This window comes from Barbus barbus (assembly GCF_936440315.1).
Source record: "Barbus barbus genome assembly, chromosome: 23".
NCBI classification, from domain to species: domain Eukaryota; kingdom Metazoa; phylum Chordata; class Actinopteri; order Cypriniformes; family Cyprinidae; genus Barbus; species Barbus barbus.
The window spans coordinates 6,932,106-6,957,539 of NC_136751.1; the positions used below are offsets into that span (position 1 = coordinate 6,932,106).

The window sequence follows — 25,434 nt, forward strand, 5'->3', positions numbered from 1 at the left end:
TCCTGAAGAGCTCATCAGTTGTTGTGGTCGTAGATAAAAGACACACTAAAGCTGTCTTATCTGCATTAATCTATTGAAATTCTAAGGATTAGACTTTTTGCAAGGACCTGTGATTTAAAAAAATCATCACTATGGAAAGAGAATGGCAAAATATTTTGTTTAAAAATAATGTTTTGAAAAAGACAAACAGCTTGTCTTGTACGGCTTCTCCTCAACTGCTCTTCACATCTCTTTTTCTTCAAACACAATTTGTGTGGAACTAGTGTTTGGAACTGAAATCCTGTGAACTGTTTCCAAGGCAACCCTCATGGGTCACCATAGTACAGAATATAACAACAGACAGATTTCGCTATAAAGCTTTGTTTATTTTTTTTGTCATTTACTTAAACATGCACTTTAAAGTATTTTTATGTACAGTGCATCAACCATACCCTAGCCTCCCCATATTATAAATCATGCAGAAGGAAATTATGCAAACCTGTAGGTTAACAATAGGTCAGGCATACATCAATGGAAAGCTTATTTATTCAGCTGGTAGATGATGTATAAATCTCAATTTAAAAAAATTGACACTTAAGACTGGTTTTGTGGTCCAGGGTCACATTTGTCAATTCTATATTCCATGCTGAATTTACGACATAACTCCACACTCATATGATATAGCTGTTTGTACACTGTAAACCCCACTGTTGTCATTAATAAAGATATTAAGTTAATGTAACTTGACATTACTTAAAGTACTAAGTTTTGGCATCAAAACTTAAACAGGTGTATTTAACTTACTCATTTGGCAGCAAAAACGTTTTAATTAATATTTTAAGTTCTCTGAACTCAACATTTTAATTCATTTAAATGTTTCACCATGTCTCTGTTTAAAATGATTGGTCGCGCTTGAAATTCTGCTTTGACAACCGCGCTGATTGGTCGATATAAGTTATATGACACAAGGCGGGAATATTTTTTTTTTTTTTTGTCGTGCTGAATTTTGCTGAAGCAGCAGCAGGACAGAGGCACTAGCAGAAACCATCTGACAGAAGAAAGACAAAAGTTAAATTAGTAAGTAGAGATTTAAACGCTCATATACATTTTTCTTTATTGATTTACACCTTATTCTAATGTTACGTTTTTCGTTTCACTCCAGTAGCAGCACAAGTACGCTGGCGGTAAAGCAGGTGGGAAGAGAGTCGTCCTGAAAGATTCATTAGAGTGACGTTACACAGGTAGGTTAATGATAAATATTTAAGTGTAAAATTCGCTTGGTTGCCGTTTTATTTTTGGAGAATTTTGTAGTTATAAACACGCATGAGTTACTAACTTTCTGTAAGAACATTTTAATTTCCCGTTTAATTTTTTTGGTTTCTTCCCCCAGCTGCACTTGCTGCAGGCGATTATGAAGCAGGTGGGGACACGCATGGAGTCGTGATAAAGGCCCATGGATTACGCTGGTAAGTTAATGTTTAACACGCCTGTACATTTTGGTTTATTGTCTGTAAAAGGTTTTATTTTGTAGTTATAAACACGCCTGAGTTTCTAATTTTCTGTAAGAACATTTGAATTTCCCGCCTAACCGTTTTCTTCTCCCAGCGGCACTTGCAGGCAGGCGGTCGTGAAGCAGGCGTGACAGGGATGGAGTAGTTATGAAGGCCCATGGATTACGTTACACTGGTAAATTAACGTTTAACACGTCTGCACGTTTTGGTTTATTGTCTGTAAAATGTTTTATTTTATACGGATGGACAAGGTATAACGTTAAATGCGTTTAGGTTAATATGAACATGAGCTTGCAACCATGTGAATTAACTTTAATTTGATAATGTTTATTCATCTTCACTAGATGTCCGATGATCGCAGCTCGAATCTTGACGTTCCAGTGGGGATTGTAATAGTTGAAGATGGGACTACTCTTCAGCCTCTCTCCTCATTTGGGATAGTAATTGAGGGAAAAGTGGTGATGGACAATCTACATGACCTTCCTGAATCAATGTGCCTTCTGTTTGGACTAATTTATTTTTGGTTTGAGATTTTCCAGTTCCTTGTGCGTTATAAATACCATGGTATTAATCTGGACCTACCACAGTGTTTTGTACGGTAGGTTTGTCGTCATTCCACAGAATCGTGCAACAAATTTGAGTGTCCTGTCATTGAATGTGAACAAACTACATTCTCTGCAAGTAAAAGGTTAGAGAACAAGGAAAAAAGTCAAGTTTCCACTTTGCTGGTAATTTAAGTTGCACTTAAATTACCCAAAGTCACTGAAGTACACATTTGAATTTATTCAATGCATTCTCCTTTCCATGGGGCAGAAAGACCTGCAGCCTAAAATACAATCCTTGGCTAACCAGCTGTTCCATTAAAATGGATAAACAAGATCAGCACATGCATTTTCTTAAAAACAAAAAAAAACACTTAAGATACAGCATGGAGGGGTCCCTTTCTGTTTTGTGCTTGTTCTTGTCAGCTGAGATTTAAAAAAAAAAAAAAAAAAGACCTTTTACATTGGAAATTAAAAACATTTTAATGTTAACAGTCAGTAAGACTTTTACCAGCAAAGTGGAAACTTGTCTTTTTTCCTTGTTCTCTAACCTTTTACTTGCAGACAATGTAGTTTGTTCACATTCAATGACAGGACACTCAAATTTGTTGCACGATTCTGTGGAATGACGACAAACCTACCGTACAAAACACTGTGGTAGGTCCAGATTAATACCATGGTATTTATAACGCACAAGGAACTGGAAAATCTCAAACCAAAAATGAGTTTACAGTTTTGTCTCTTCTGAAAATGTGACAAAATGTCTAGATAAAAATAAGCTTACCATTTGGTTGTTAATGTGTCTTTTAAAATGTGATAAATAATAGGTTTACATCTAAAAACAGTTTACCGTTCAAAAAAATAGCTTATGTTCATGTCTTTTAAAAATGTGAGCTTACTGTTTAAAAATTAGCTATTTCGTTGTTTGTGCATCTTTTAAAAATGTGAGCTTGCAGTTAAAAATACCTTTTCTGTTAAAATTGAGTTCAGGTCTTCTAAAAATGTGAGCTTATGATTTTGTTCATGTCTTAAAATTGACTGAATGTGATCTTACAGATGAAAATAGGAGTTTGCTGTTAAAATGAGCTCATGATTTTGTTCATGTCTTTTAAAAATGTGGGCTTACTGTTATAAGAAATGAAATGTAAATGCAGTATAAGCCTAATAAAGTGGTTGATTTGGGGAAAAAAACAACTTGTTTTAATGATTTATAAATTATTTAATACAAGTAAAGAATATATAAGCTGAAAATTTGGAAAGTTTTGTCTATTAGCCCTTTTAAGTTATCTGTACTTAAACATTTAAGTTAATTCAGTGAAGAGACCACATTTGGTTAACTCAATAAATCGAGTTGTCAATTTTCCATTACTCAAACGAACTGAGGGAATCACTTTCCTCAAATCATTTGAGTACTCTCAACTTATTAGGGTTTACAGTGTAGGGTAAACAAGTGAAAACACACAAAAATCAAATTCAGATAAGAGTCCAATATATAAGCAATACTTTTTACCAAAAGAGTTGAATGGTTGTATGTTCTCAACACGAGTATGCTTTGTGATTTCCAGATATGTAATGGTTTAGTTTGTGTTGCTCCTGACTAAGTCTTCCACCTGTGTGGTTTTAGCTCGTTGCTTACAGGTGAGAGGGAGGTTTGTGTCAGGAATACACAAGTGTTGCCAACGCTGTCAAGAAACACAGACAAAGAGAAACAACATTAGAATTCAAGGTAGATCTATTTTTGGTTAGTGTTTTAGCTTGCTGTGGTTGAATTGTAAGTAATTCCCCTTGGGATTGCTCTTTCCCTGTTAATGTCCAAGGGCTTTGGACAAAAGATGCATTAATGTGATTGATGAATGTATCTTCATCCTCACCTGTTTCAGGCTTCCTTTCCCAACACACATTCGGCCTAGCGCCCATCCAGGCACCAGCAGAATGGAGGACAGGGCCAGTAACCAGCCTAGGGCATACGCCCAGTCCGGGTACACATACCAGCGGTTAAAAGTGAGGGGCTTGTACGCCACCACAGAATAAACAAAAGACACCTGAGAATGAGCAGATAAGATTTATGTTGTGAAGAAAGAATGGGAAAGAAAAGCAAGAGTAAGAATAGAGTGTGAGCAGATCAGACACATCACTGGCCCAATGTGGTGAAAAAAATAATCACTTGCTTTCCTCAACTGTTTTTACACATTGTTCGCAAAACACCCATAATTGTCCATAATATATGGAACATTTTAATTGGTTTTATACAAATTAATATTACTAATTTGCATTAAGTCAATGAAAATGAGAGGCTTGATGAATTATGAACTTTTTCATTGATTTCATGGTGGCACCAAACATGAAACTACAAAACTGAAACATTTAACTATTAACTAAAATAAGATCTGCCTTGATGGCACTGAGAGCACTGACATTGGTTTAGAGAATTGTTTAAAATTAGTTGAGAAAAATGGTAAGATGTCTGTTTACTTTTTGAGTAAGTATAATCATCTGTGAATCCCAAATATAGATACCTACCAGGGACATGAGGGGAGTGAGGTATTTCCAGCACAGCATGAATAGGTAATTGGGCCGTGACTTTGTCATGTCTTCAATGATGTCAAACATCCTCTCAGCCCCTGCGGTATGTAGAGGAGAATTGAACATATATGTAGTCTTAATCTGTATTTAACTTTTCTTTCTATAATAAACAGTCTCTGTTAAGGTACAACTCACCAAAGATCCAACCCATGACCAGAGACTCGAACACAGATAGGAACAGAATACAAGCTCCATTACAGGCATAGTTGTCAAACAACTGGAATACATACATCCCCCCCTGCAGGTCACAATACAACAATACAAATTTACATACAGCTAGTGGAGCATTTGGATAAAGGTTGATATTTTCTGTAATGCTTGCACAGTTCAAAATATGCTTACTTGAGCAGTTAAGCGTTTTTGTCATTTTATTGGTAATATCTAGAATGGTTAGTTCTCAGAGTAAAAACAATATAGTTGATTTCACTGATCTATACAGTGCATGCATAATTATGATGCATTTACATTTTTTCATTTAGCTGACGCTTTTATCGCAACTTACAATTGCTATATATGTCAGAGGTCGCACGCCTCTGGAGCAACTAGGGGTTAAGTATCTTGCTCAGGGACACATTGGTGTCTCACAGTGGATTCGAACCCGGGTCTCTCACACCAAAGGCATGTGTCTTATCCACTGCGCCATCATCAACCCTTGCAAGTTGATATTCCGATCATATTTTTTTTCCAAGCACATTTTACAGATTCTAAACCACATCAATCTTAATAACAACTACTAATTTTGTATATAAGTGATATATAATTTTCCATGAAGACTGAAAGTGAAAAACGCCTTATATTCAGGTGTGCATAATTATTAGCAGGTTTTCTTTTACAGATAAAATGAGCCAAAAAAGAGATTTAACATGACTGAAAAGTCAAAAATTATTAAATGCCCATGAGAAGGATGCAATCCTAATGTAATACTATTGCAACGTTAAAGGCATGACCATTGGACAGTGAAATGCTCATTGGGTCAGAAAAAAAAAACAGGTGGAGAAGAAAAGACACATGTTAACTGCAAAATAATTAAGAATTAATGTGAAGAATTAGGTGTGAAACCTTTAGTTTCCAGTGCCACCATTTTCCAGAACTGCAACCTACCTGGATTCTCCAGATGTGCAAGGTGTCAGATTTTGCTTGGGTAAAAAAATCCTAAAATATGAACTTCAACTAATAAGAATCACATGCTGACGTGTAGTAAAATACATGAAGACTGAATTATTTTATAGGCTTTATAGACCGAACACCACATCATTTTGTACCACCGTTTGAAAAATTTATCTTCCAGAATCTGGCAGTAATTTTTGGGAGTGGATTTTAAGCCCATTTCCTATCCTGAAAAATCTGTCTTGCAGGGATGGACTAAAAATTAACTCCCAAAACTTGCTGCCTTAGTTCACTAAGCAGAATCTTTGGCATTAGGTTACTGACGCCATGACCCTCTGCAATGAAGCACTCAGAAAGACTTCACCTCTAGGAGTTAAGGCCAACTCCACTAGAAGCTGGGGTGCACCCTTGCCTGATGTTTGTACAGGCTGGATCTCCTCACGCACAATGGGTTTTACAGTTTGGATGAGGATTCAACACCAGGATCCCAGATCCTTCAGGGTATTTCAGGAGCCTATTTATGGTCTTGATGATGCACTTCACAGCTCAAGACAATCAGAGATTGCTGCGTGTACACAAGTGCTTCACACACTGATCATGTTCCCAAAGCATCAGCGCCATGATGCAGTGTCTCCTTCTCAGGGAATTGGGTTACACACATAACCTAAGGTGTAATAATAGAAATAATAGAAATAATAGAAAATTCATATTGTAGCTTGGTGATTGTGTTTGTGTTTTGAGCTATGTAATAAAGGTTTATTAAAACTCATTTCTCTCTCTCTCTCTCTCTCTCTCTCTCTCTCTCTCTCACACACACACACACACACACACACACACACTCTCCTCTGACCTCTGTAACCATGATGAGTTGTCCGAAGAAGCAAGAGAGACAGAGCAGTAGGATAAATGTTTCTCGGCGACCAGCTCTGCGCAGCACCATGGGGAACATGTCCATCACTGATGTAATTATAGACTCCATTCCAACAAACTTTGAGGGATGCAGCACAAAAGAATTAGAACAAGGGTTTCCTAACCTGTTCCTAGAGGGCCACTGTCATGCAAAGTTCCGACCCTAATAAACTCCTAGGCAAGTGTGTTAAGAGTTGGTTGGATCTAAAATCTACAAGACGTTGGCTCTCCATTGGAGACGTTGGATTGGACACCTCTGCATTAGAACTATGAACTGTTTTGATAAACTTAATTGTCTAGAATCTATTCACCAAGATCAGTGAAATTAATCTAGTTTTCAATGTGCTAATAACTTAAAAAGGCTGCAAGAAATATAACGTACTTCACATATTTTGCTAAATGCTAGTAATTTTTCAGTTTAGTTAAATATGTAAGGGATAATTTATAGCTTGTAAGCCATTATCAATATAAATAAATCAGGACCCATGCCACTTACAATGGGATAAATGTTTGGAGTATTTAAAAAGCAGAAATGTGGAGATTATGATTTTATTAAAAACTCAAGTTAATTACTCTGTAAATATGTATTGTCTGAGTTATAAAATGGTTTAAATCATCATTTTTGCAGTTGTTTTAGGGTCTATGGTGTTGCATTGCAATGTGATGATGACTATCTACATTTCAAGTGTGGCTGAAGTGTCCAAATGCTATATATTTATTATATATATTTAGGAGTCCAAATTACCATTTCAATTTGACTTTACTGCAACTGTAATTCATCAACAAAAAAAACCCAAAACAAACTAAATTGTATATCCACAAATGTTTATCTACATAGTTTTAATATTATAAATTACAATTTAATATTCACCCAAAAGCTCTAATTTAATATGTGTGTATGCATCAGTTTTAACTCACCTGTGTATCTAGGCCCAGCAAAATAATCATGATGAAGAAACAAACAGCCCACAACTGAGGTAGAGGCATCATAGCTACTGCCTGTGGATAAGCTATGAACACTAGTCCTGGACCTAACAAAGAAAGAGTGACATAATTGTATTAGCATTTAGCTCTTTTAACATTTATTTCATTTTGTCTTCACTCGCCGTCTAATAACTTCTATGTTTTATGAAGTGTTGCAATACCTGATTCTGCTACATCCTCAATGGGGACGCCCTGGGCATTAGCCATGAAGCCCAGGACTGAGAACACAGCAAAACCAGCCACTAAACTGGTGGCACTGTTCAGAAGGCAAAGCCACAAACAGTCCCTGATAGACATAGGGTTTATGGTGTTGCAAACATATAAACACAACAGATTTAGCTATTCATTTATGCAGTTTTTTTAAGATTAATTTTATAGTACCAATACTGACCTGTAGCAGTTGTTGTAGTATTGATTATAACTTCCTAGTGCAATAAGAGAGCCAAAACACACACTGTAGGAGAAAAAGATCTGAGTTCCTGCCTCCATCCAAACCTAAACACACACAAAGCACCCCAATTTGTATATGCAGTCAGTTCCAATTTCGGCTCTGTATGGCACCAGAATAGAATTAAAACAAAACAATCAAGATGAAACTGAAGTGCAGACTTACGATTTAATAAAAAAATGTAACATAAAATGCTTAGGAATTACCACCATTTTTATACACAGTCCCCCCATTTTTAGTATGCAATTAATACACATAAATGTAATTAGTACAAATAAATATAATAATAAATAAAATGTTAATTTTTAATGTTTTGTTGAGAATCCTTTGCAGGCAATGACTGCCTTAAGTCTGGAACTCATCATGGGCAATCAACTTTGCTCCATTTGACTGAATCTGGGCAGACATTATATCCCTGTACACTTCAGAATTCTTCCGGCTGCTTCTTTCTTCTGTCACGTCATCACTAAACACAAGTAACCCAGTGCCACTGGAAGCCATGAATGCTCATGCCATCACACTGCTCCACCATGTTTCACAGATGATTTTGTATGCTTTGGATCATGAGCTGTTCCAAACCTTCTCCATACTTTTTTCTTCCTGCCATTCTAGTACAGGTTGATCTTAATTTCAGCCGTCCAAAGAATGCATTTCCAGAAGTGGTGTGGCTTTTTTAGATGTTTTTTTGGCAAAATCTAATCTGGTCTTGTCTGCACCTTGTGGTGAACCCTCCGTATTTGCTCTTATGAAGTCTTCTCTTGATTGTAGACTTTCACAGTGACATGTATACCTCCTTGAGAGTGTTCTTCTCTTGGCTGGATGTTGTGAGACGGTTTTTCTTTACCATGGAGAGGATTCTCCAATCATCCACCACTGTTGTCCTCCATGGACGTCCAGGCCTTTTTATGTTGCTGAGCTCACTCGTGCGTTCTTTTTTCTCAGAATGTACCAAACTGTTGATTTGGCCACTACTAATGTTCCTGCTGTCTCTCTGATGGATTTGTTTTGTTTTTGAAGCCTAACAATGGTCTTTTCACTTGTATGGAGAGATCCTTTGACTGCACAATGTGGGATCACAGCAATGGCTTCCAAGTGTCTGCATTGCTAAAAGGACATACTATCATGACGAAATTAACAATTGACCTAACTCTCGCATGCTCTTTAAAACATTTCCCTCCCTCCTTTGTCCTAGTCCTCCCCCTCCTTCGTCAACTCTAACAGCTGAGAACTTTGCCACATTCTTCGTTAATAAAATTACAAACCTCACTGCACAATTCTCCACACCACAAACTGTCAAATACACCTTACCAGCAAACATACCCTCGTTCACATCTTTCTTTCCACTCTCTGAGGCAGAAGTCTCTAAACTCATCCTTTCCAGTCATCCGACTACTTGTCCGCTTAATCCTATTCCATCTCATCTCTTTCAAGCCATTTCTCCTGCAGTTGAAACTGCACTCACTCACATCGTTAACACATCCCTTCACCCTTCCCTCAGCATTTAAACAGGCTCGTATAACCCCAATACTTAAGAAACCCACTCTTAACCCAACTCTTTTAGGGAACTATAGACTGGTTTCCCTTCTACCTTTCCTTGCAAAAACACTTGAACAAGTTGTGTTCAACCAAGTCTCTGCCTTTCTCACACAGAACAACCTCCTGGACAGCAACCAATCTGGCTTCAGAAGTGGACAATCGAACAAAACTGCCTTGCTCTCAGTTGTTGAAGCCCTAAGACTTGCAAAAGCGGCTTCCAAGTCTTCTTTACTTATCTTGCTAGATCTGTCTGCTGCTTTTGATACGGTCAACCACCAGATCCTCCTGTCAACCCTATTGAGAAAGGGCATCTCAGGAACCACACTCCCAGTCGTTTGAGTCTTATCTCTCAGATAGGTTCTTCAAGGTATCTAGGAGAGGTGAGGTATCCAAGTCGCAACATACTGGGGTGCCTCAGGGCTCAGTTCTTGGACCACTTCGCTTCTCTGTCTACATGGCATCACTAGGATCTGTCATTCAGAAACATGGCTTTTCATATCACCTCTATGCTGATAACTATGCTCTGCACCCATTTACCTGGCCAGCAGCCATATCACCCTGCAGCCCAAGACTGGTTGCCCACTGACGCTAAGCAGGGTTGAGCCTGGTCAGTACCTGGATGGGAGACCTCCTGGGAAAACTAGGTTGCTGCTGGAAGAGGTGTTAGTGAAGCCAGCAGGGGGTGCTCACCCTGCATTCTGTGTGGGTCCTAACGCCCCAGTATAGTGACGGGGACACTATACTGTAAAAAGCACTGTCCTTCGGATGAGACTTTAAACCGAGGTCCTGACTCTCTGTGGTCATTAAAAATACCAGGATGTCCTTTGAAAAAGAGTAGGGGTGTTACCCTGGCATCCTGGCCAAATTTGCCCATTGGCCTCTGACCATCATGCCCTCCTAATCATCCCCATACACTGATTGGCTTCATCACTCTGTCTCCTCTCCACCAGTAAGCTGGTGTGTGGTGTGTGGTGGGCGTTCTGGCGCAATATGGCTGCCGTTGCATCATCCAAGTGGATGCTGCACACTGGTGGTGGTTGAGGAGATTCCCCCCTTGTATGTAAAGCACTTTGAGTGCCTTGAAAAGCGCTATATAAATGTATCAAATTAATTATTAAATTCAGTACTTCAGACCTATGTGCCCTCTAGAAGCTTGCGTTCTGCAAGTGAACAACACATTATTGTGCCATCCCAAAGAGTCTTTCACAGACTTTTTCATTAACTGTTCCCACCTGGTGGAATGACCTGCCCAACTTAATCCGAGCAGCTGAATCCTTAGCCATCTTCAAGAAACGGCTAAAAATACATCTCTTCCATCTTTATTTGACCCTCTAACTCTAGCACTCTCTATTTTATCTGTCTTATTTAAAAAAAAAAACACACACACTTGACCCTCTTGACACTTGATCAATTGCATATGTATTCTCTAACTGCTAGCTTTTCTTGAAAACCTAACACTAGCTTTCTTTTTTCTATTCTATCTACTTATTTATTCAAAAAAGGTTTATTTTTTCTATACTCTATCTACTCCTTTTCTTAAAAAAACCCCAAAAAACAAAAAAAAGCCTTGCTATGTGTACTTCGTTAGGCTAACCGAGACTTGTCATAGCACTTTTGTATGTTGTTGCTCTTTTGTTGGTTTTGATTGCTTCTATTGTCCTCATTTGTAAGTCGCTTTGGATAAAAGTGTCTGCTAAATGACTAAATGTAAATGCAAATCAACTCCAGGGCCCGTATTCTTAAAGATTCTAAGAATCCTCTTAGAGAGCTCCTAATTTAGCTTAAAAATTTCTAACTAGGAGTCTTAGCTTAAAAGTGATTCAGGACCAATCTGAGAGCAACTCTGAGCGAGGAAAAGACGAAAACTTTTATCTTACTTTTGAAGACTGTGATTGGTTGGGTGTCCAAGAAGGAAATAAAAGAGCGCTTTTAAGAGTAGGGTCTATTAAAAAGTGAAGTGAAGTGACATTCATCCAAGTATGGTGACCCATACTCGGAATTCGTGCTCTGCATTTAACCCATCCAACGTGCACACACACAGCAGTGAACACACACACACCGTGAACACACACCCGGAGCAGTGGGCAGCCATTTTATGCTGCGGCGCCCGGGGAGCAGTTGGGGGTTCGGTGCCTTGCTCAAGGGCACCTCAGTCGTGGTATTGAGGGTGGAGAGAGCGCTGGACATTCACTCCCCCACCTACAATCCCTGCCAGCCGGAGACTCGAACCCGCAACCTTTGGATCACGAGTCCGACTCTCTAACCATTAGGCCACGACTTCCTACCTATAAGCCTTCACTTTGAAATTACACGCATAATTTTTCCTGTTTCACCGTACTCACACACACACAAATGTTGGTTTTTGTGGTTTATGGGGACTCTCCATAGGCGTAATTGTGTGTGCTATTGGCCTACACCAACCCTACACCTAAATTTAGCCCTCACAGGTAACTTTGTGCATTTTTAGATTTTCAAAAAAACACCATTTAGTATGTTTTTTAAGCCTTTTGAATTACGGGGACATAGGCAGTGTCCTCATAAACCACCTTCATATTGTAATACCTCTGTCATACCCATGTCATTATACAAATTTGTGTCCTCATAAACCACATAAACACGCACACACACACACACACACACACACACACACACAGACAGCCCTCCAAACGTTTGGAAATGCCCTAGAAAAGTGGGGTTTTGGAATACAATAATTTTGCACTTACAAGGGACAACACAACTTATTTTATCTTAACACAAAAACATATTTTATTACATAAACAATTTATGCATAGATAAAAACAAATTTTCGATTCATCAAAATATCCACCATTAGCAGCTATTACAGCTCTGCATAATCTGGGCATGCGAGCTGTCAGTTTATTCAAACATTGACTTTGAATTGGCAATCAATTGTTGAAGCTATTAAGGTGTGCTGACCCAAAAATCTTTTAAAAAACTGGGCCAAGTTTAAACCAGTAACCAGGCATCACAGCTGGCAAAGGGGCATGTATATATTACCATTATTTTGTTTTATTGCTGGTCTTCAATGATAATGTCAAGTTACTTTAATATATTTGCACCAAAAAATGATAAGGATTTATGCTGATATCATCCAAAACCACACTTTGCCAGGGGTGTTTCCAAACTTTTGGAGGGCAGTGTATATGTATATATTCTTTAATTTTTATTTATCATGCTGTCATACTTAACATATTTCATAGGAAATGAACATCAACACAATAAGGTTCTGAAAGTGCTGTAATTTTTTGTGTGATCACTTTGCTTATAGAAGGTTGTGACAGACCCAAATCATCACTGCTGCATAGTTGCATTTTTCCAGTTGCCAAATATGTTAATTCAGTTAATGTAGTGATTACTTCCATTTCTGGTGCTATGGCATTTCTGCGCAGTGTCAGAGATGTTAGCATGTCTCTAAAAGATCGGTCACAAACATGATCTCTGCACCATCTAATGTGTAGCATCTTATCTTAACTCACTGTCATGCATTGTGTGCAACACATTTCTTCTCCCTCTTCATGTTTCGTCCATTTTCTCCACTGCTAAAGAAACTATTAAGCCTCTTAAAATTCCTTGTCCGTACTCCTAACAATTTCGGACCTTAAGACCTCTTTTAAGGGTTTAAGTTGCTTTCTGAGTTACTTTTTTCTTTACTAGGATATTTTCTTTAATTTTAAGAGGAAACACCTACATTTCTAAGAAGTTTCTCAGAATTTTGATACTAGGAGCAATTCTTAGCACTAAGATTTTTCATGAATATGGGCCTGGACCTTTTAACGCTTAATTGATGTACAGTAGAAATAACGAAAGAATAGTCCACGTCCACGTTTTTGGTCTAGCCTTGCACTTATTTGGTTATAAGGTGTCATAAATGTAGATGGTGGGGTTACCTGTGGGTCAGAGAGACGGTCTGGATCAGGGTACAAGTAAAACACAACACCCTTCAGAGCTCCAGGGAGAGTCAAGCCACGAATCAGCAACACCAGCAGCATCACATAAGGAAATGTAGCTGTGAAATACACCACCTACAAGCACAATACAATAATATAATAAAACTGACATTGAGAGCAGTATAAAACATGAATGCATCTTGAAAAGACAAAAAATTCTACAACAACTAAATAAAAACTATTTTTCAAAATGGCAATAGTTTATTAGATGTTATGCCCAACATATATATAAACAGGTATTATAGACAACATTCTCTGAAAAATATTCTTGCTTACCTTGCCTGTAGATTTGACTCCTTTCCAGATGCAGAAATAACATATGATCCACACTGCAATGAGACACAGAAGAATCTCCCAGTTGATCTTACCGATCTCCTCAATACCTCCAGAGAGAGACAGCACTCTGCGTCTGTACAATGTGATTAGAAAGAAACCATTCTTTTTTATATATACATATTATTATTATTATTTTTATTTTTACAGCTTATTGCTAATGTCCTTTGAAAATCCATTATCACGTGTTTATTTACTCCCAGAACTCAATAGCTGCAGGTGTAGAATGAATCAGAGTTGTCTGGTTGAGGGTCAGGTTTTGTTCAGAAAGATTTACACAGTCATCTATGACAGAGAGAGAAAAAAAATACCGTTTTGTTTAATAGCATATTCAGCGTATTATAAGCAAATACTATTTTTTAAAAATGTAATGTTTATTTATTTTGCTAATTATCACCTGTGTTCCAGGTGTTGTCACAGCTGGCCCATGGAAGTTGGTAATTGAAAGAGGAAATAAGGTAGAAAAGTGCCCAGGCCAGAATGATATTATACATGCAGTTGTAAAGCAATATCAGTTGTTCTGCATAGCCAATACCTGACAAAAACAGAAACACTGACTGAAAGAGAATCAAAAGGTTGTTTTATCAGCACTCATTGACCAGGACAAATGCAAATTTGAAAGGGCCAAATATTAACTAAATTACATATTTTACATATACAACCAAGGGGAAGCAGCCAAGGGACCCAACCAGTATTACCATGCCACAGTATGCATAAAGGCAAATACAGTTTTGGCTATGTCAAAGTCAGAATTTTGAATGTAAGATTTGCATAAAAAACATTTAATATTTAATAGTTTCATCGTTTTAAGAATTAATAATAAATAAATAAATTAAGAGGTATTAATTTACGTATTAATTATATTTTTTATGACTCTCACCCCCAGCCAGTGGACAGAGCCTATGCCAACATGTAATAGGACCTTCCTGCGTGTACTGTCCCATAGCCGTCTCCAGAAGGAACAGTGGCACCCCACAGGTAACCACAAACACCAGGTAGGGTATCAGGAACGCCCCTGAGAACACACCAGTGCTATACATTATCTAAAGCGGTCATGAATTGCATAAAAAAAAAAAAAAAAAAAAAAAAATTATAATGTTCTCTGAGGTCCACTTTAAACTGTTGGTACGATTATTAAATTAAAGGAGTCAGAATATAGAAATAAATGATCTTTTCTACCCTGTTTTGACCCTCTGGTTCAAATACGCTCTTTTAATGATCTAATCATAATGGTAAGCATAGACACAATATAAATATGAGATTCATTATGCAATGTAGACCGTTTCAATGATTATAAGGAGTGTTTTCTTGTGCCAAACTGAAGTAACTGACAGCTGATTAAACAGTGAGCATTGCGTTCTAGGATCTCTTTCTGTATATTATTAGCTATGATTTTGAATAGGTGGCTCTTTAGGTCGCACTGTACAAAAGGAAGGTTCCTGATTTGAGTCCCATCTGAGCTTTTCTGTGTGGAGTTTGTATGTCCTCGCTGTGATGCCTGGCTTCCCTCACAATCCACATAGAAGCATTTTGAGGATGTGTGCCTGTGTGTTAGATAGGTTACCTCTAACCTTACATAAAACAAACGGTTTGAAGAGGCAAAACAATCATTTATCACAGATCAGAGAATTAACACACATTTGGAAAACTTAGCAGGCATCTAAATACATTTTTTTTAGAATAACCTTTTCCAAGTGATTCTATTTTAGGATCTCTCCCTTGACTATCATGCACCAGTTATGTTCAGCAATGCGCAAATAATCTAAGCTGTACCATACCTCCTCCATTCCTGTAGCAGAGGTAAGGAAATCTCCACACGTTACCCAGACCAACCACATTCCCTGCCACAGCCAGAAGAAACTCTGCTTTACTGCCCCAGTACCCTCGTTCCTCTATTTGCCCTTCTATTCTGTTCATTTCTTCTCTCAGTTTTCAGAACTTCTCTCTGATCCTGCTGTCTTGACTGCTGCAATTCTATGGTGGAGGAGGATAAAATGTATAATTTGACAAAGAAATAGTGGGTGAGTCTATAGACAAGATTTATTGTTCACTATGATGCTTGGCGAGCCTCAGGTAAAATATGTAAAGCAAAATCATTAATTTCAAGAACACTTAACTATGTAAAACAAGTAGGGTGAAGCTGATAGTTACACCTTACACTGACACATTATTATTATTATTAATAGTAGTAGTTGGTTTTCATAGGTTTTGGGTTTTCATATGCCGTGGGTTTTCGTTAGAGATACAGCAGCCATGCTTTTAGGCAAAGTGAACAAAACCAGTTCAAACCAGAAACTATGCTTTTCAATTAGACCAACATAAAAATGCAATTCAAATAAATGACATGATTGCATTTTACTAAGGTCATTTATAACTTTTCACAAATCAAAGAACACTGCTTAACACTGTTCACATGTAATGGGCAATTAAACATAATTAAACATAATCAGTGTAAGATCATTCATGTAAACTGGGTCACAGAGAGAATAAGTAAAAAACAAAATCAGATATAATATAATCTGATATAAGATTTTGCTCAAGATTTCTCAATAGGCCTATATTTATTATTCTACTATTCATGTCAATACCTTAATCATGTCAGAACCAAAATACCTCGGTGTGTAAAATAATTATAAATGCTGAGACACAGGCAGCTGTAAAAAGTCAACCGATCAAAGAAACATTATGTATATATCTCTTATGTTTCTTTAGTTTGTGTAGCTCTTAAGCTTCCATCTCTGTGATGAGGGTTTTTCCTTGTATTTCAGTTTTTTGCTTACAGGTGAGAGGGAGGTTTGTGTCAGGACTACACAGGTGACGCCAACGCTGTCAGGAAACAGACAGTGAAACAACATTAACCTTTTAGGTTATCTACTCTTGGTTTGTTATGTAGTTTAGCATTGGTAAAGTAGCTAAACACACACATCCCTGCCTTCATATCTCAGTGGCTTGTAGGTGAATATGTTTAATCTCACCTGTTTTAAACTTCCTTTCTCAACAATTAGTTGTCCAAGTGCCCATGCAGGCACCAGTAGAATGGAGGACAGGGCCTGTAACCAGCCTAGCACATACGCCCAGTCTGGGTACACATACGAGCGGTTAAAAGTAAGGGGTTTGTACTTCACAAGAGAACAGATAAAAGACACCTGAGAATGGACAGAAGAGAAGGAGAAAGTTGCAAAGGATAGATATGAAAGAAAAACGAGAATGAGACAAAGGTGAGAAATAGTTTTACCCATGTATATAAGCCTACATCTAAATAATGACAATTAAGACATTAGTAGGCTTTTTGTAAAAAAAATCTGTGAAGATTGAACAGATGAATGAATGCAGAGACACTGACCAGAGACACGAGAGGAGTCAAGTATTTCCAGGACAGCATGAATATGTAATTGGGTCGTGAGTTGGTCATGTCTTCAATGACATCAAACATTCTCTCAGCCCCTGTGGTGTAGGGAATAACTAATCTTTAACTCATAGAAAAATAATAAAAAAATAATGATTTTGATGTCATTTTAATGTTAATGTTAGAAGTAAATGCAGAGTGTAGGTGCTACACAGGTTTGACAGACTTCACAACATGGTGTTTAGAATAATAGTACATATCTTCTTTAGTCCAAATTACAGTACCTCAACATGACTAGGCAGGCCAAGTTTCTGATTACAGAAAGGTGTCATTGACATGTAAGTGTGGGCAGTCCTGTTTAGATGTACTCTGACTGACATCAAAATTGACATTGGTAGCTTAGGTTTAATAAATGGTCTTTGAAACTAGAAAGGAAGTTCTGGCTACCCACATGCTACTAACATTATGCATTCATATTACAATTCTTTTATCCTTTAATCTTTACAATTCTTTCCTTCTTTTGCATCACTTTTATCTCAACACATCTGGGAAATGCTATTCTTCATTTTAAGGTCAGTTTTTGTAGCTTGTGTGCTACTCACCAAAGACCCAACCCATGGCCAGAGACTCAAACACACAGAGGAAAAGAAGACAGGCTCCGCTGCAGGCATAGTAGTCAAACAACTGGAATACATACATTCCCCCCTGCAGGTCACAATACAACATTACAACTCAACAGAACAACATGTGTTGAAGTCATCACAAATTGTATTTTTGGAAAGTATATTGCTGTATACCGACTATTTTAAAAAGTAATAGCTTGTAAGAGTATACAGCATACAAGTGTTAAAGGTTAGGTATTATGAAAGAAGTTGTTACATATCTTCAATGCATTGCACTCCTCAATTTTGAAAATATATTGAAAGGCAGCTCATATTTTTACTTTTAATTAAAAAAGGAAGTTTTTTGTTTGTTAAAACAAATTTTGTAAATTTTTGTGTCTTTCTCTCTCACACACACAAACCTCTGTAACCATGACAAGTTGGCTGAAGAAGCAAAAAAGACAGAAAAGCAGGAGGAATATTTCTCGACGTCCAGCTTTGCGCAGCATCATGGGGTACAGGTCCATCACTGATGTCATGAAAACTTCCATCGCAACAAACTTTGAGGGATACAGCAAACCACAAGTGCATTAGAGCAGCGAAACACTTTTGAGTCATCTCTGTGTCCAGGTTTGAGTTTTAGTTCACCTGTGTATCTAGCCCCAGCAAAATAATCATAGTGAAGAAACAAGCAGCCCACAATTGTGGACAAGGCATCATAGCTACTGCCTGTGGATAAGCTATGAACGCTAGTCCTGGACCTGAAAGAAAGAAAGAAAGAAAGAAAGAAAGAAAGAAAGAAAGAAAGAAAGAAAGAAAATTTTGTTTAGTTTCATAATTATTTAGTGTTATAAATATTTACCTTTTTTTAAAGAATGTAGCAGTACCTGATTCTGCCACCTCATCAATGGGGACACCCTGCTTTTGAGCCATGAAGCCCAAAATCGAGAACACAGCAAAACCTGCTACCACACTGGTACCACTGTTCAGAAGGCAAAGCCATAAACTGTCCCTGATAACATAGATTATTGCAATACATCAATACACATGTATACGTGGTCCAAAAATCACATATACATCACATATATATCACATATACTCTGTGCCTAAATTTTATGCTATATAGAAGAGAAAAGAGGAGGACCAAACACTGAACCCTGAGGTACATTGATTAGTTAATATGACTGACATTCCTATGCCCCCAAATATATTGTGACTGACATTCCTATGCCCCCAAATATATGCTGAAGATCAACCTTTGAGATAGATACGAAAAACAATAAAACTGAACTAACCTGTAGCAGTTGTTGTTATATTTATTGTAGCTGCCTAATACAGTAAGAGAGGCTGTACCCAAAGCATAGGAGAAAAAAATCTGAGCTCCTGCATCCATCCAAACCTAAATGCATAAGACAAGTGAGTAAGTACTTGGTAATGGGCTCAGGAAATTGTAATATGTTAATGCTATTATTATAACAGCACATTTTGAATTGAATTTTCTTTTGCTACTTTCAAAGAAAACATACTTTTTATTGGTTGTGAATGCAGTTTAAATAGACTATGTGAAAAAACAAACAAACAAACATTTCTTTATACTATCAGCTGATCTAGTCCTTGTAAAGGGAATATAAATCACATGCCAGGAAAGGGCAGATGGTGGGTTTACCTGCGAGTCAAAGAGACGAGCTGGTTCAGGGTACAGGTAAAACACAATCCCCTGCAGATCTCCAGGAAGAGTCAACCCACGAATTAGCAACACCAGCAGCATCACATAAGGAAATGTAGCTGTGAAATACACCACCTACAAGCACAATAAGAAAATGCCAAAATGATGCACCTGTCACTGTAAATGACAGTAAATACTGTAACATTCAGAATGCAAATAATAACAAATTAAAACATAATTTCTTGTTTAAAAGAAAATTTGATGTTCTCTGCCTGACTGAAACCTGGCTTAAACCAAATGAATATTTTGGTCTAAATGAGTCTACTCCACCAAGATTGTTACGCTAGATTTAATTATATCGCATGGAATTGATCTTACCGATATAGATATCGTACCTCAAAGTGATTATGTTACTGATCATTTCCTTGTATCGTGCATGCTGCGTATTGCTGATATTAACTATATGGCTTTGCGTTATCAACCGGGCAGAACTATTGTTCCAGCCACCAAAGACAGATTCACAAATAACCTGCCTGATTTATCTCCACTGCTCTTTGTACCCATAAATACACATGAACTAGACGAAATGACGAGCAACATGGGCACTATCTTCTCTAATACATTAGAAGCTGTTGCCCCCTTCAAATTGAAAAAGGTTAGAGAAAAACGTACTGCGCCATGGCACAACAGTTATACCCATTCTCTCAAGAAAGAAACTCGTAATCTTGAGCGCAAATGGAGAAAAACTAACTTGGAAGTTTTTAGAATTGTGTGGAAAAACAGTATGTCCAGCTATAGACAGGCTCTAAAAGCTTCCAGGGTAGAGCATATCCGCAAACTCATAGATAATAACCAAAACAATCCAAGGTTCTTATTTAGCACAGTGGCTAGATTAACAAATATACAGACGCCGCCCGATCTAAATATTCCCTCACAGTTTAATAGTAATGACTTTATGAATTTCTTTACTGATAAAACAGATAACATCAGAAATACAATATCAAATGTTGATTCTATTGCGTCTAGTAATTCAGCTTCATTCATCGCACCCAAAGAAAAACTGCAGTGCTTTACAACTATAGGACAGGAAGAGCTAAATAAACTTATCAGTGCATCTAAACCAACAACATGTTTATTAGATCCTGTACCCACTAAACTACTGAAAGAGTTGTTACCTGTAGCAGAAGAACCGCTTCTCAATATCATTAACTCATCGTTATCTTTAGGTCTTTGGCGTTTATTAAGCCTCTTATTAAGAAACCAACTAGATTCTAATGAACTGGCAAATTACAGACCCATTTCAAATCTTCCGTTTATGTCTAAAATTTTTGAAAAAGTTGTATCTGCTCAATTTTGCTCCTTCTTGCAAAAAATGATCTCTATAAAGAATTTCAGTCATGTTTCAGGCCTCACCATAGTACAGAAACTGCACTTGTTAAAATTACAAATGACTTGCTTCTTGCTTCAGACCAAGGCTGCATCTCATTGTTAGTATTACTTGATCTTAGTGCTGCGTTCGACACTATAGACCATGACATACTCATAGATCGATTACAAAACTATACTGGTATTCAAGGGCAATTTGCAACTACAGATGTACTGGTATGTCCTCTAAAGTAAAAAAATCTGGGTGCCATATTAGACAGCAACTTGTCCTTTGAAAATCATATTTCCCATGTTACAAAAACAGCATTCTTCCATCTTAGAAACATTGCCAAGCTTCGAAACATGCTATCTGTTTCTGATGCATTAAAGCTAGTTCATGCATTCATGACCTCTAGACTGGACTATTGCAATTGTAGGTGGTTGTCCTGCATCTTCAATAAACAAGCTACAGATAGTCCAAAATGCAGCGGCTAGAGTTCTTACCAGGTCAAGAAAATATGATCATATTACCCCAATTTTACAGTCTCTGCACTGGCCTAACTTGTGTTCTATCACGCTACAATCCAACCCGCTCCCTAATGTCGCTAAACTCTGGACTTTTGGTAGTACCTAGGATAGCAAAGTTCACTAAAGGAGGCAGAGCTTTTTCACATTTGGCTCCCAAACTCTGGAATAGCCTTCCTGATAACGTTCGGGGTTCAGACACACTCTCTCTGTTTAAATCTAGATTAAAGACACATCTCTTTAACCAAGCATTCACATAATGCATCTTATAATCTTGTACTGCAGTTATATCTGATCAAATGTACATTATTATTATTCTTTAGCTTGGGTTGAACAAATAATTTTTGCTTAGATGGAACAGCAGCTACGCTAATTATGTCTCTATTTGTTTCTCTGCTTCTGCCAAGGGATTAACATACCGTGGTAGCTAGGAATTACAGAGGCTTCAGTCTGGATCCAACCCTTAAATGATCTGAGATGACCGAACACCTGAGAAAAGATAATGCCAACCTCTCAGAGGACCTCAGAGGATGCCAATGCTCAGATAACATATAGAATTTCCAAATTTTGCCAAAAGTTAAATATATTAAGGTTCTGCAATATATAAATATATGTGGAAACTTAATTTCCTGTAGATTTGTATCATAAAAAGCGCTATACAAATAAACTTGAACTTGAAAAGTGGGGACATCCCATAGGCGTGATGGTTTTTATACTGTACAAACTATGTGCTATTGCCTTACACCTACCCTACACCTAAACTTAGCCCTCACAGGAGTTTGTGCATTTCTACTTTCCCCCCAAAAAACTCACTCTGTATGATTTATAAGCGTTTTGAAAAGTGGGGACATGGGGCAATGTCCTGAAAAGTCACCTTCACCTTGTAATACTTGTGTCATACCTGTGTCATTATACAAATGTATTAATGTCACAAAAACGAGCGCACACACACACACACAAATTGAGTGAACAAAAATCAATTTTGCAATCAAAAATGTTTATCTGAATGTGCACCGACAGATTTTCTTGGATGTAAACAGACCTGCAGAGTTTAGCCCCAACAAATTCAGTAGAAGGATAGGATAACATGACTGAAGACTGCAGACTTCTGACTTCTGAAGCAGCAAAACAGGGTATACACAGCGTATACACAAATACTGATTGTTAGAATACACAAAAAGCCCTGGGAAAAACGTAATCATCCATCAATTTTCCAAATCTTTGTCATGTAGCTTGCAGGGATGATGGATGCTGGACAGATGTGTAGAAACCACCAACTCAGTTTGAACTCATCATGTCTTTTCAGGTGTTCGGCCATCTCAGATCTTCGTAAACAAGCAAAGTCAGTCGTGTCCCATCATGCTTTTGATCAGCACAGCAAGGTTATTATAGTTTTGAATTTTTTAATTCGTTTTTATTTTAAAATCGTTTTCAAATTTGCTAAGAAATTCAGTTTATGCGAAATTGGTTCAAATCTTTCCTAACAAATAGAACTTTCTCAGTTAAAATAGGAAATTTCTCTTCCTCTTTACGCAAGCTAACCTGTGGTGTACCTCAGGGGTCTGTTCTTGCACCTACTCTCTTTTCTCTCGATCTACTTCCCTTGGGGTCCATCTTTAGGAAACACAGCATTTCTTTCCATTGTTACGCTGATGATATGCAAATCTATCTGCCTTTGACCACGGAAAAAAAAGCATGTTCTTAATAGTTTATCAGCGTGTCTGGATGACGTAAAATCATGGCAAAAAATTTCCTTTTTCTAAATTCAGATAAATCGGAAGTTATTGTTTTTGGCCCCTCTGAAACTAGAACCCAAAATATACCTAATCTTGAGTTCTTAAATTTTGCTATTTCACCCCAAGTGCGAAATCTGGGTGTGGAAATCGACAACGGCTTGAAATTTGACAGACAAATCAGCTGTGTAGTAGGCTCTAGTTTCTTTTATCTTCGCTCTCTCTCTAAAATTAAAACCTTTCTTTCTAACGCCTCTTTAGAGGTTGCTATCCATGCCTTTATTACATCTCGGCTGGATTACTGCAACTCTCTATATTATGGTGTTTCAAAGACTCAAATTTCCCCTTTACAAGTCGTTCAAAATGCAGCAGCTTGATTTCTGATCAAGGGATGCAAATTTGATCATGTTACACCCCTTCTGGTATCTCTACATTGGTTACCTGTTCAGTATAGAATTGAATATAAAATTCTATTACTTGTCTACAAATCTTTAAATAATCTTGCACCATCTTATCTGACGGACTTACTCCACCCGTACACTCCTAAGCGAGGACTTAGATCGGGAAACAAATTCCTCCTTCAGATTCCCAGAGCCCGCTTGAAAAAAAAGGGAAATAGAGCCTTTGAATATGGAGCGATTTTTGTGCCAATATTTATCAAACAAATCAAACAAACGCAAAGTGATTTGCAAATACAAAACACTTTGAGAGAAAATGCAGAGGTATGGACAAATATACGTGTTGTGTGTTACAGCTGTGAGACTCATTTGCCTTTTTATGAGAAAACTTGGCTTGATTTTCTCACAAATGCGACAGGCTGATTTTCTCACACGAGTGCGGGCAGATTTTCTCACACGAGTGCGGGCAGATTTTCTCACATGTGCAATTGAGCAAATTTCTTTTCCAAAACAGCAGATTGCGCTGTTGGTCAATTTACACTAGTCTCCCGAGACCTGAAACACTTCTTTACCTTTTCAGACCAATATGAGTAGGGAACAGGTGAGTTTCTGTCTTACTAGATCTATAATTAACCATTTAGATGTTTTCACAAAGTGACCCTACTACAGTGTCAGTGAAATTCACAACAAGTGCTGTAACGTTGTTAACATGATTGATTGGTTAAAAAATCAGTAGTGACCTGGCTAAACATTTAACTAGGGTGTCTTTCTCTATAAAAACTGATCCATTCTCCGTACCTCTTATCCTCTGTTGGATCAGGGATATAGAATATACATATATATATACATACAATTGTTCAACATTCAAAACAATGCAGGGGTATAACAATATATTGTGACACAATATATTGTAATACTAAAATGCAAATGTATAGTGGATAGCGACAATATTGTGTAACAAAAATGAAAGCATTTTGAATTTTATTTTTACGTTAGGTCAAGTAAGATTTATTGTCTTTCTGCTATATATGTTGAAACATAGCCTACAATGGAGAGAAATGTTGTAGGCTACCTCTGCAGTAAAAGTTTAAACAAGTATAAAACTACACATAGACAACCTACTAAAAGGAGTAGGCTAATCTAATTATACAAATAGACTACTATAATCAAACTAGTTTAAGTTCAGGTGAGCTTTGTGATTCAGCTATGTAAATGTACCAAAATATAATCTAAACATTAATATCCCTTACGAAAATTAACCATGGTTTTACTAAATAAATACCATGGTATTTGTAGTAAAGCTGCCTATATTGAAATGGTAACCTGCAAAAAAACATGGTTACCACACTTTTACAATAGTAAAACCAACTTTAATTTTCATAAGGGATATCATAGTTTATTATCATATTTATGTTTATATATAGTATAGTAATATACATGCCTTATACAACATTTAAAACTAAAAGTGGCCTGTAAGGAGATATTTCCTATTTCAAACAATATACCAGCAGATTTTAGTCTGACAATAACCTGTTTGGAAAAATTAAACTAAAATTATGTAGCTTTTTGTATACGGCCGAGCAACATTTTAACTCATGAAGTTAAGAATAAAAGGCTATCGTCAGGAATTATATTAGTGGCTCTTTAAAATGCAAACGTTCGTCATCGGAGTCACTCCTAGAAGAGTCCTCGCTGTCCAGAGTGCCTTCTAATATATTGTTATACCCCTGCATTATTTTGAATGTTGAACAATTGTATGTATATATATGTATATTCTATATCCCGCAATCCAACAGAGGATAAGAGGTAAGAGAATGGATCAGTTTTTATAGAGAAAGACACCCTAGTTAAATGTTTAGCCAGGTCACTACTGATTTTTGAACCAATCAATCATGTTAA

At 37.2% G+C, this 25,434-nt stretch overlaps 1 protein-coding gene and 1 pseudogene across 2 annotated transcripts in view; both read right to left on the reverse strand.

The window, feature by feature from the left end:
- Window positions 1-3,609: 3,609 nt before the first annotated feature.
- Window positions 3,610-15,817, reverse strand: LOC306842635 (sodium- and chloride-dependent GABA transporter 2-like; the record flags this gene model as incomplete). Its single annotated transcript, XM_079373595.1, has 14 exons — window positions 3,610-3,714; window positions 3,904-4,074; window positions 4,553-4,653; window positions 4,751-4,853; window positions 6,573-6,710; window positions 7,550-7,662; window positions 7,777-7,901; window positions 8,007-8,110; window positions 13,508-13,642; window positions 13,844-13,976; window positions 14,098-14,185; window positions 14,298-14,435; window positions 14,781-14,915; window positions 15,679-15,817. The coding sequence occupies 14 exons, from the start codon at window positions 15,815-15,817 to the stop codon at window positions 3,610-3,612; spliced, it is 1,728 nt and encodes a 575-aa protein (XP_079229721.1).
- An 807-nt stretch (window positions 15,818-16,624) lies between these two features.
- The window catches only part of LOC306842636 (sodium- and chloride-dependent GABA transporter 2-like), a 31,023-nt pseudogene continuing 22,213 nt past the window's right edge, over window positions 16,625-25,434 (reverse strand). The window contains exons 6-14 of the transcript in view: window positions 19,515-19,649; window positions 19,144-19,247; window positions 18,736-18,860; window positions 18,497-18,609; window positions 18,271-18,408; window positions 17,849-17,951; window positions 17,244-17,344; window positions 16,876-17,046; window positions 16,625-16,726 (exon numbers count right to left, since the gene is read on the reverse strand). The product of the transcript in view is annotated as a sodium- and chloride-dependent GABA transporter 2-like (transcript). The remainder of the gene's footprint in view (window positions 16,727-16,875; window positions 17,047-17,243; window positions 17,345-17,848; window positions 17,952-18,270; window positions 18,409-18,496; window positions 18,610-18,735; window positions 18,861-19,143; window positions 19,248-19,514; window positions 19,650-25,434) is intronic.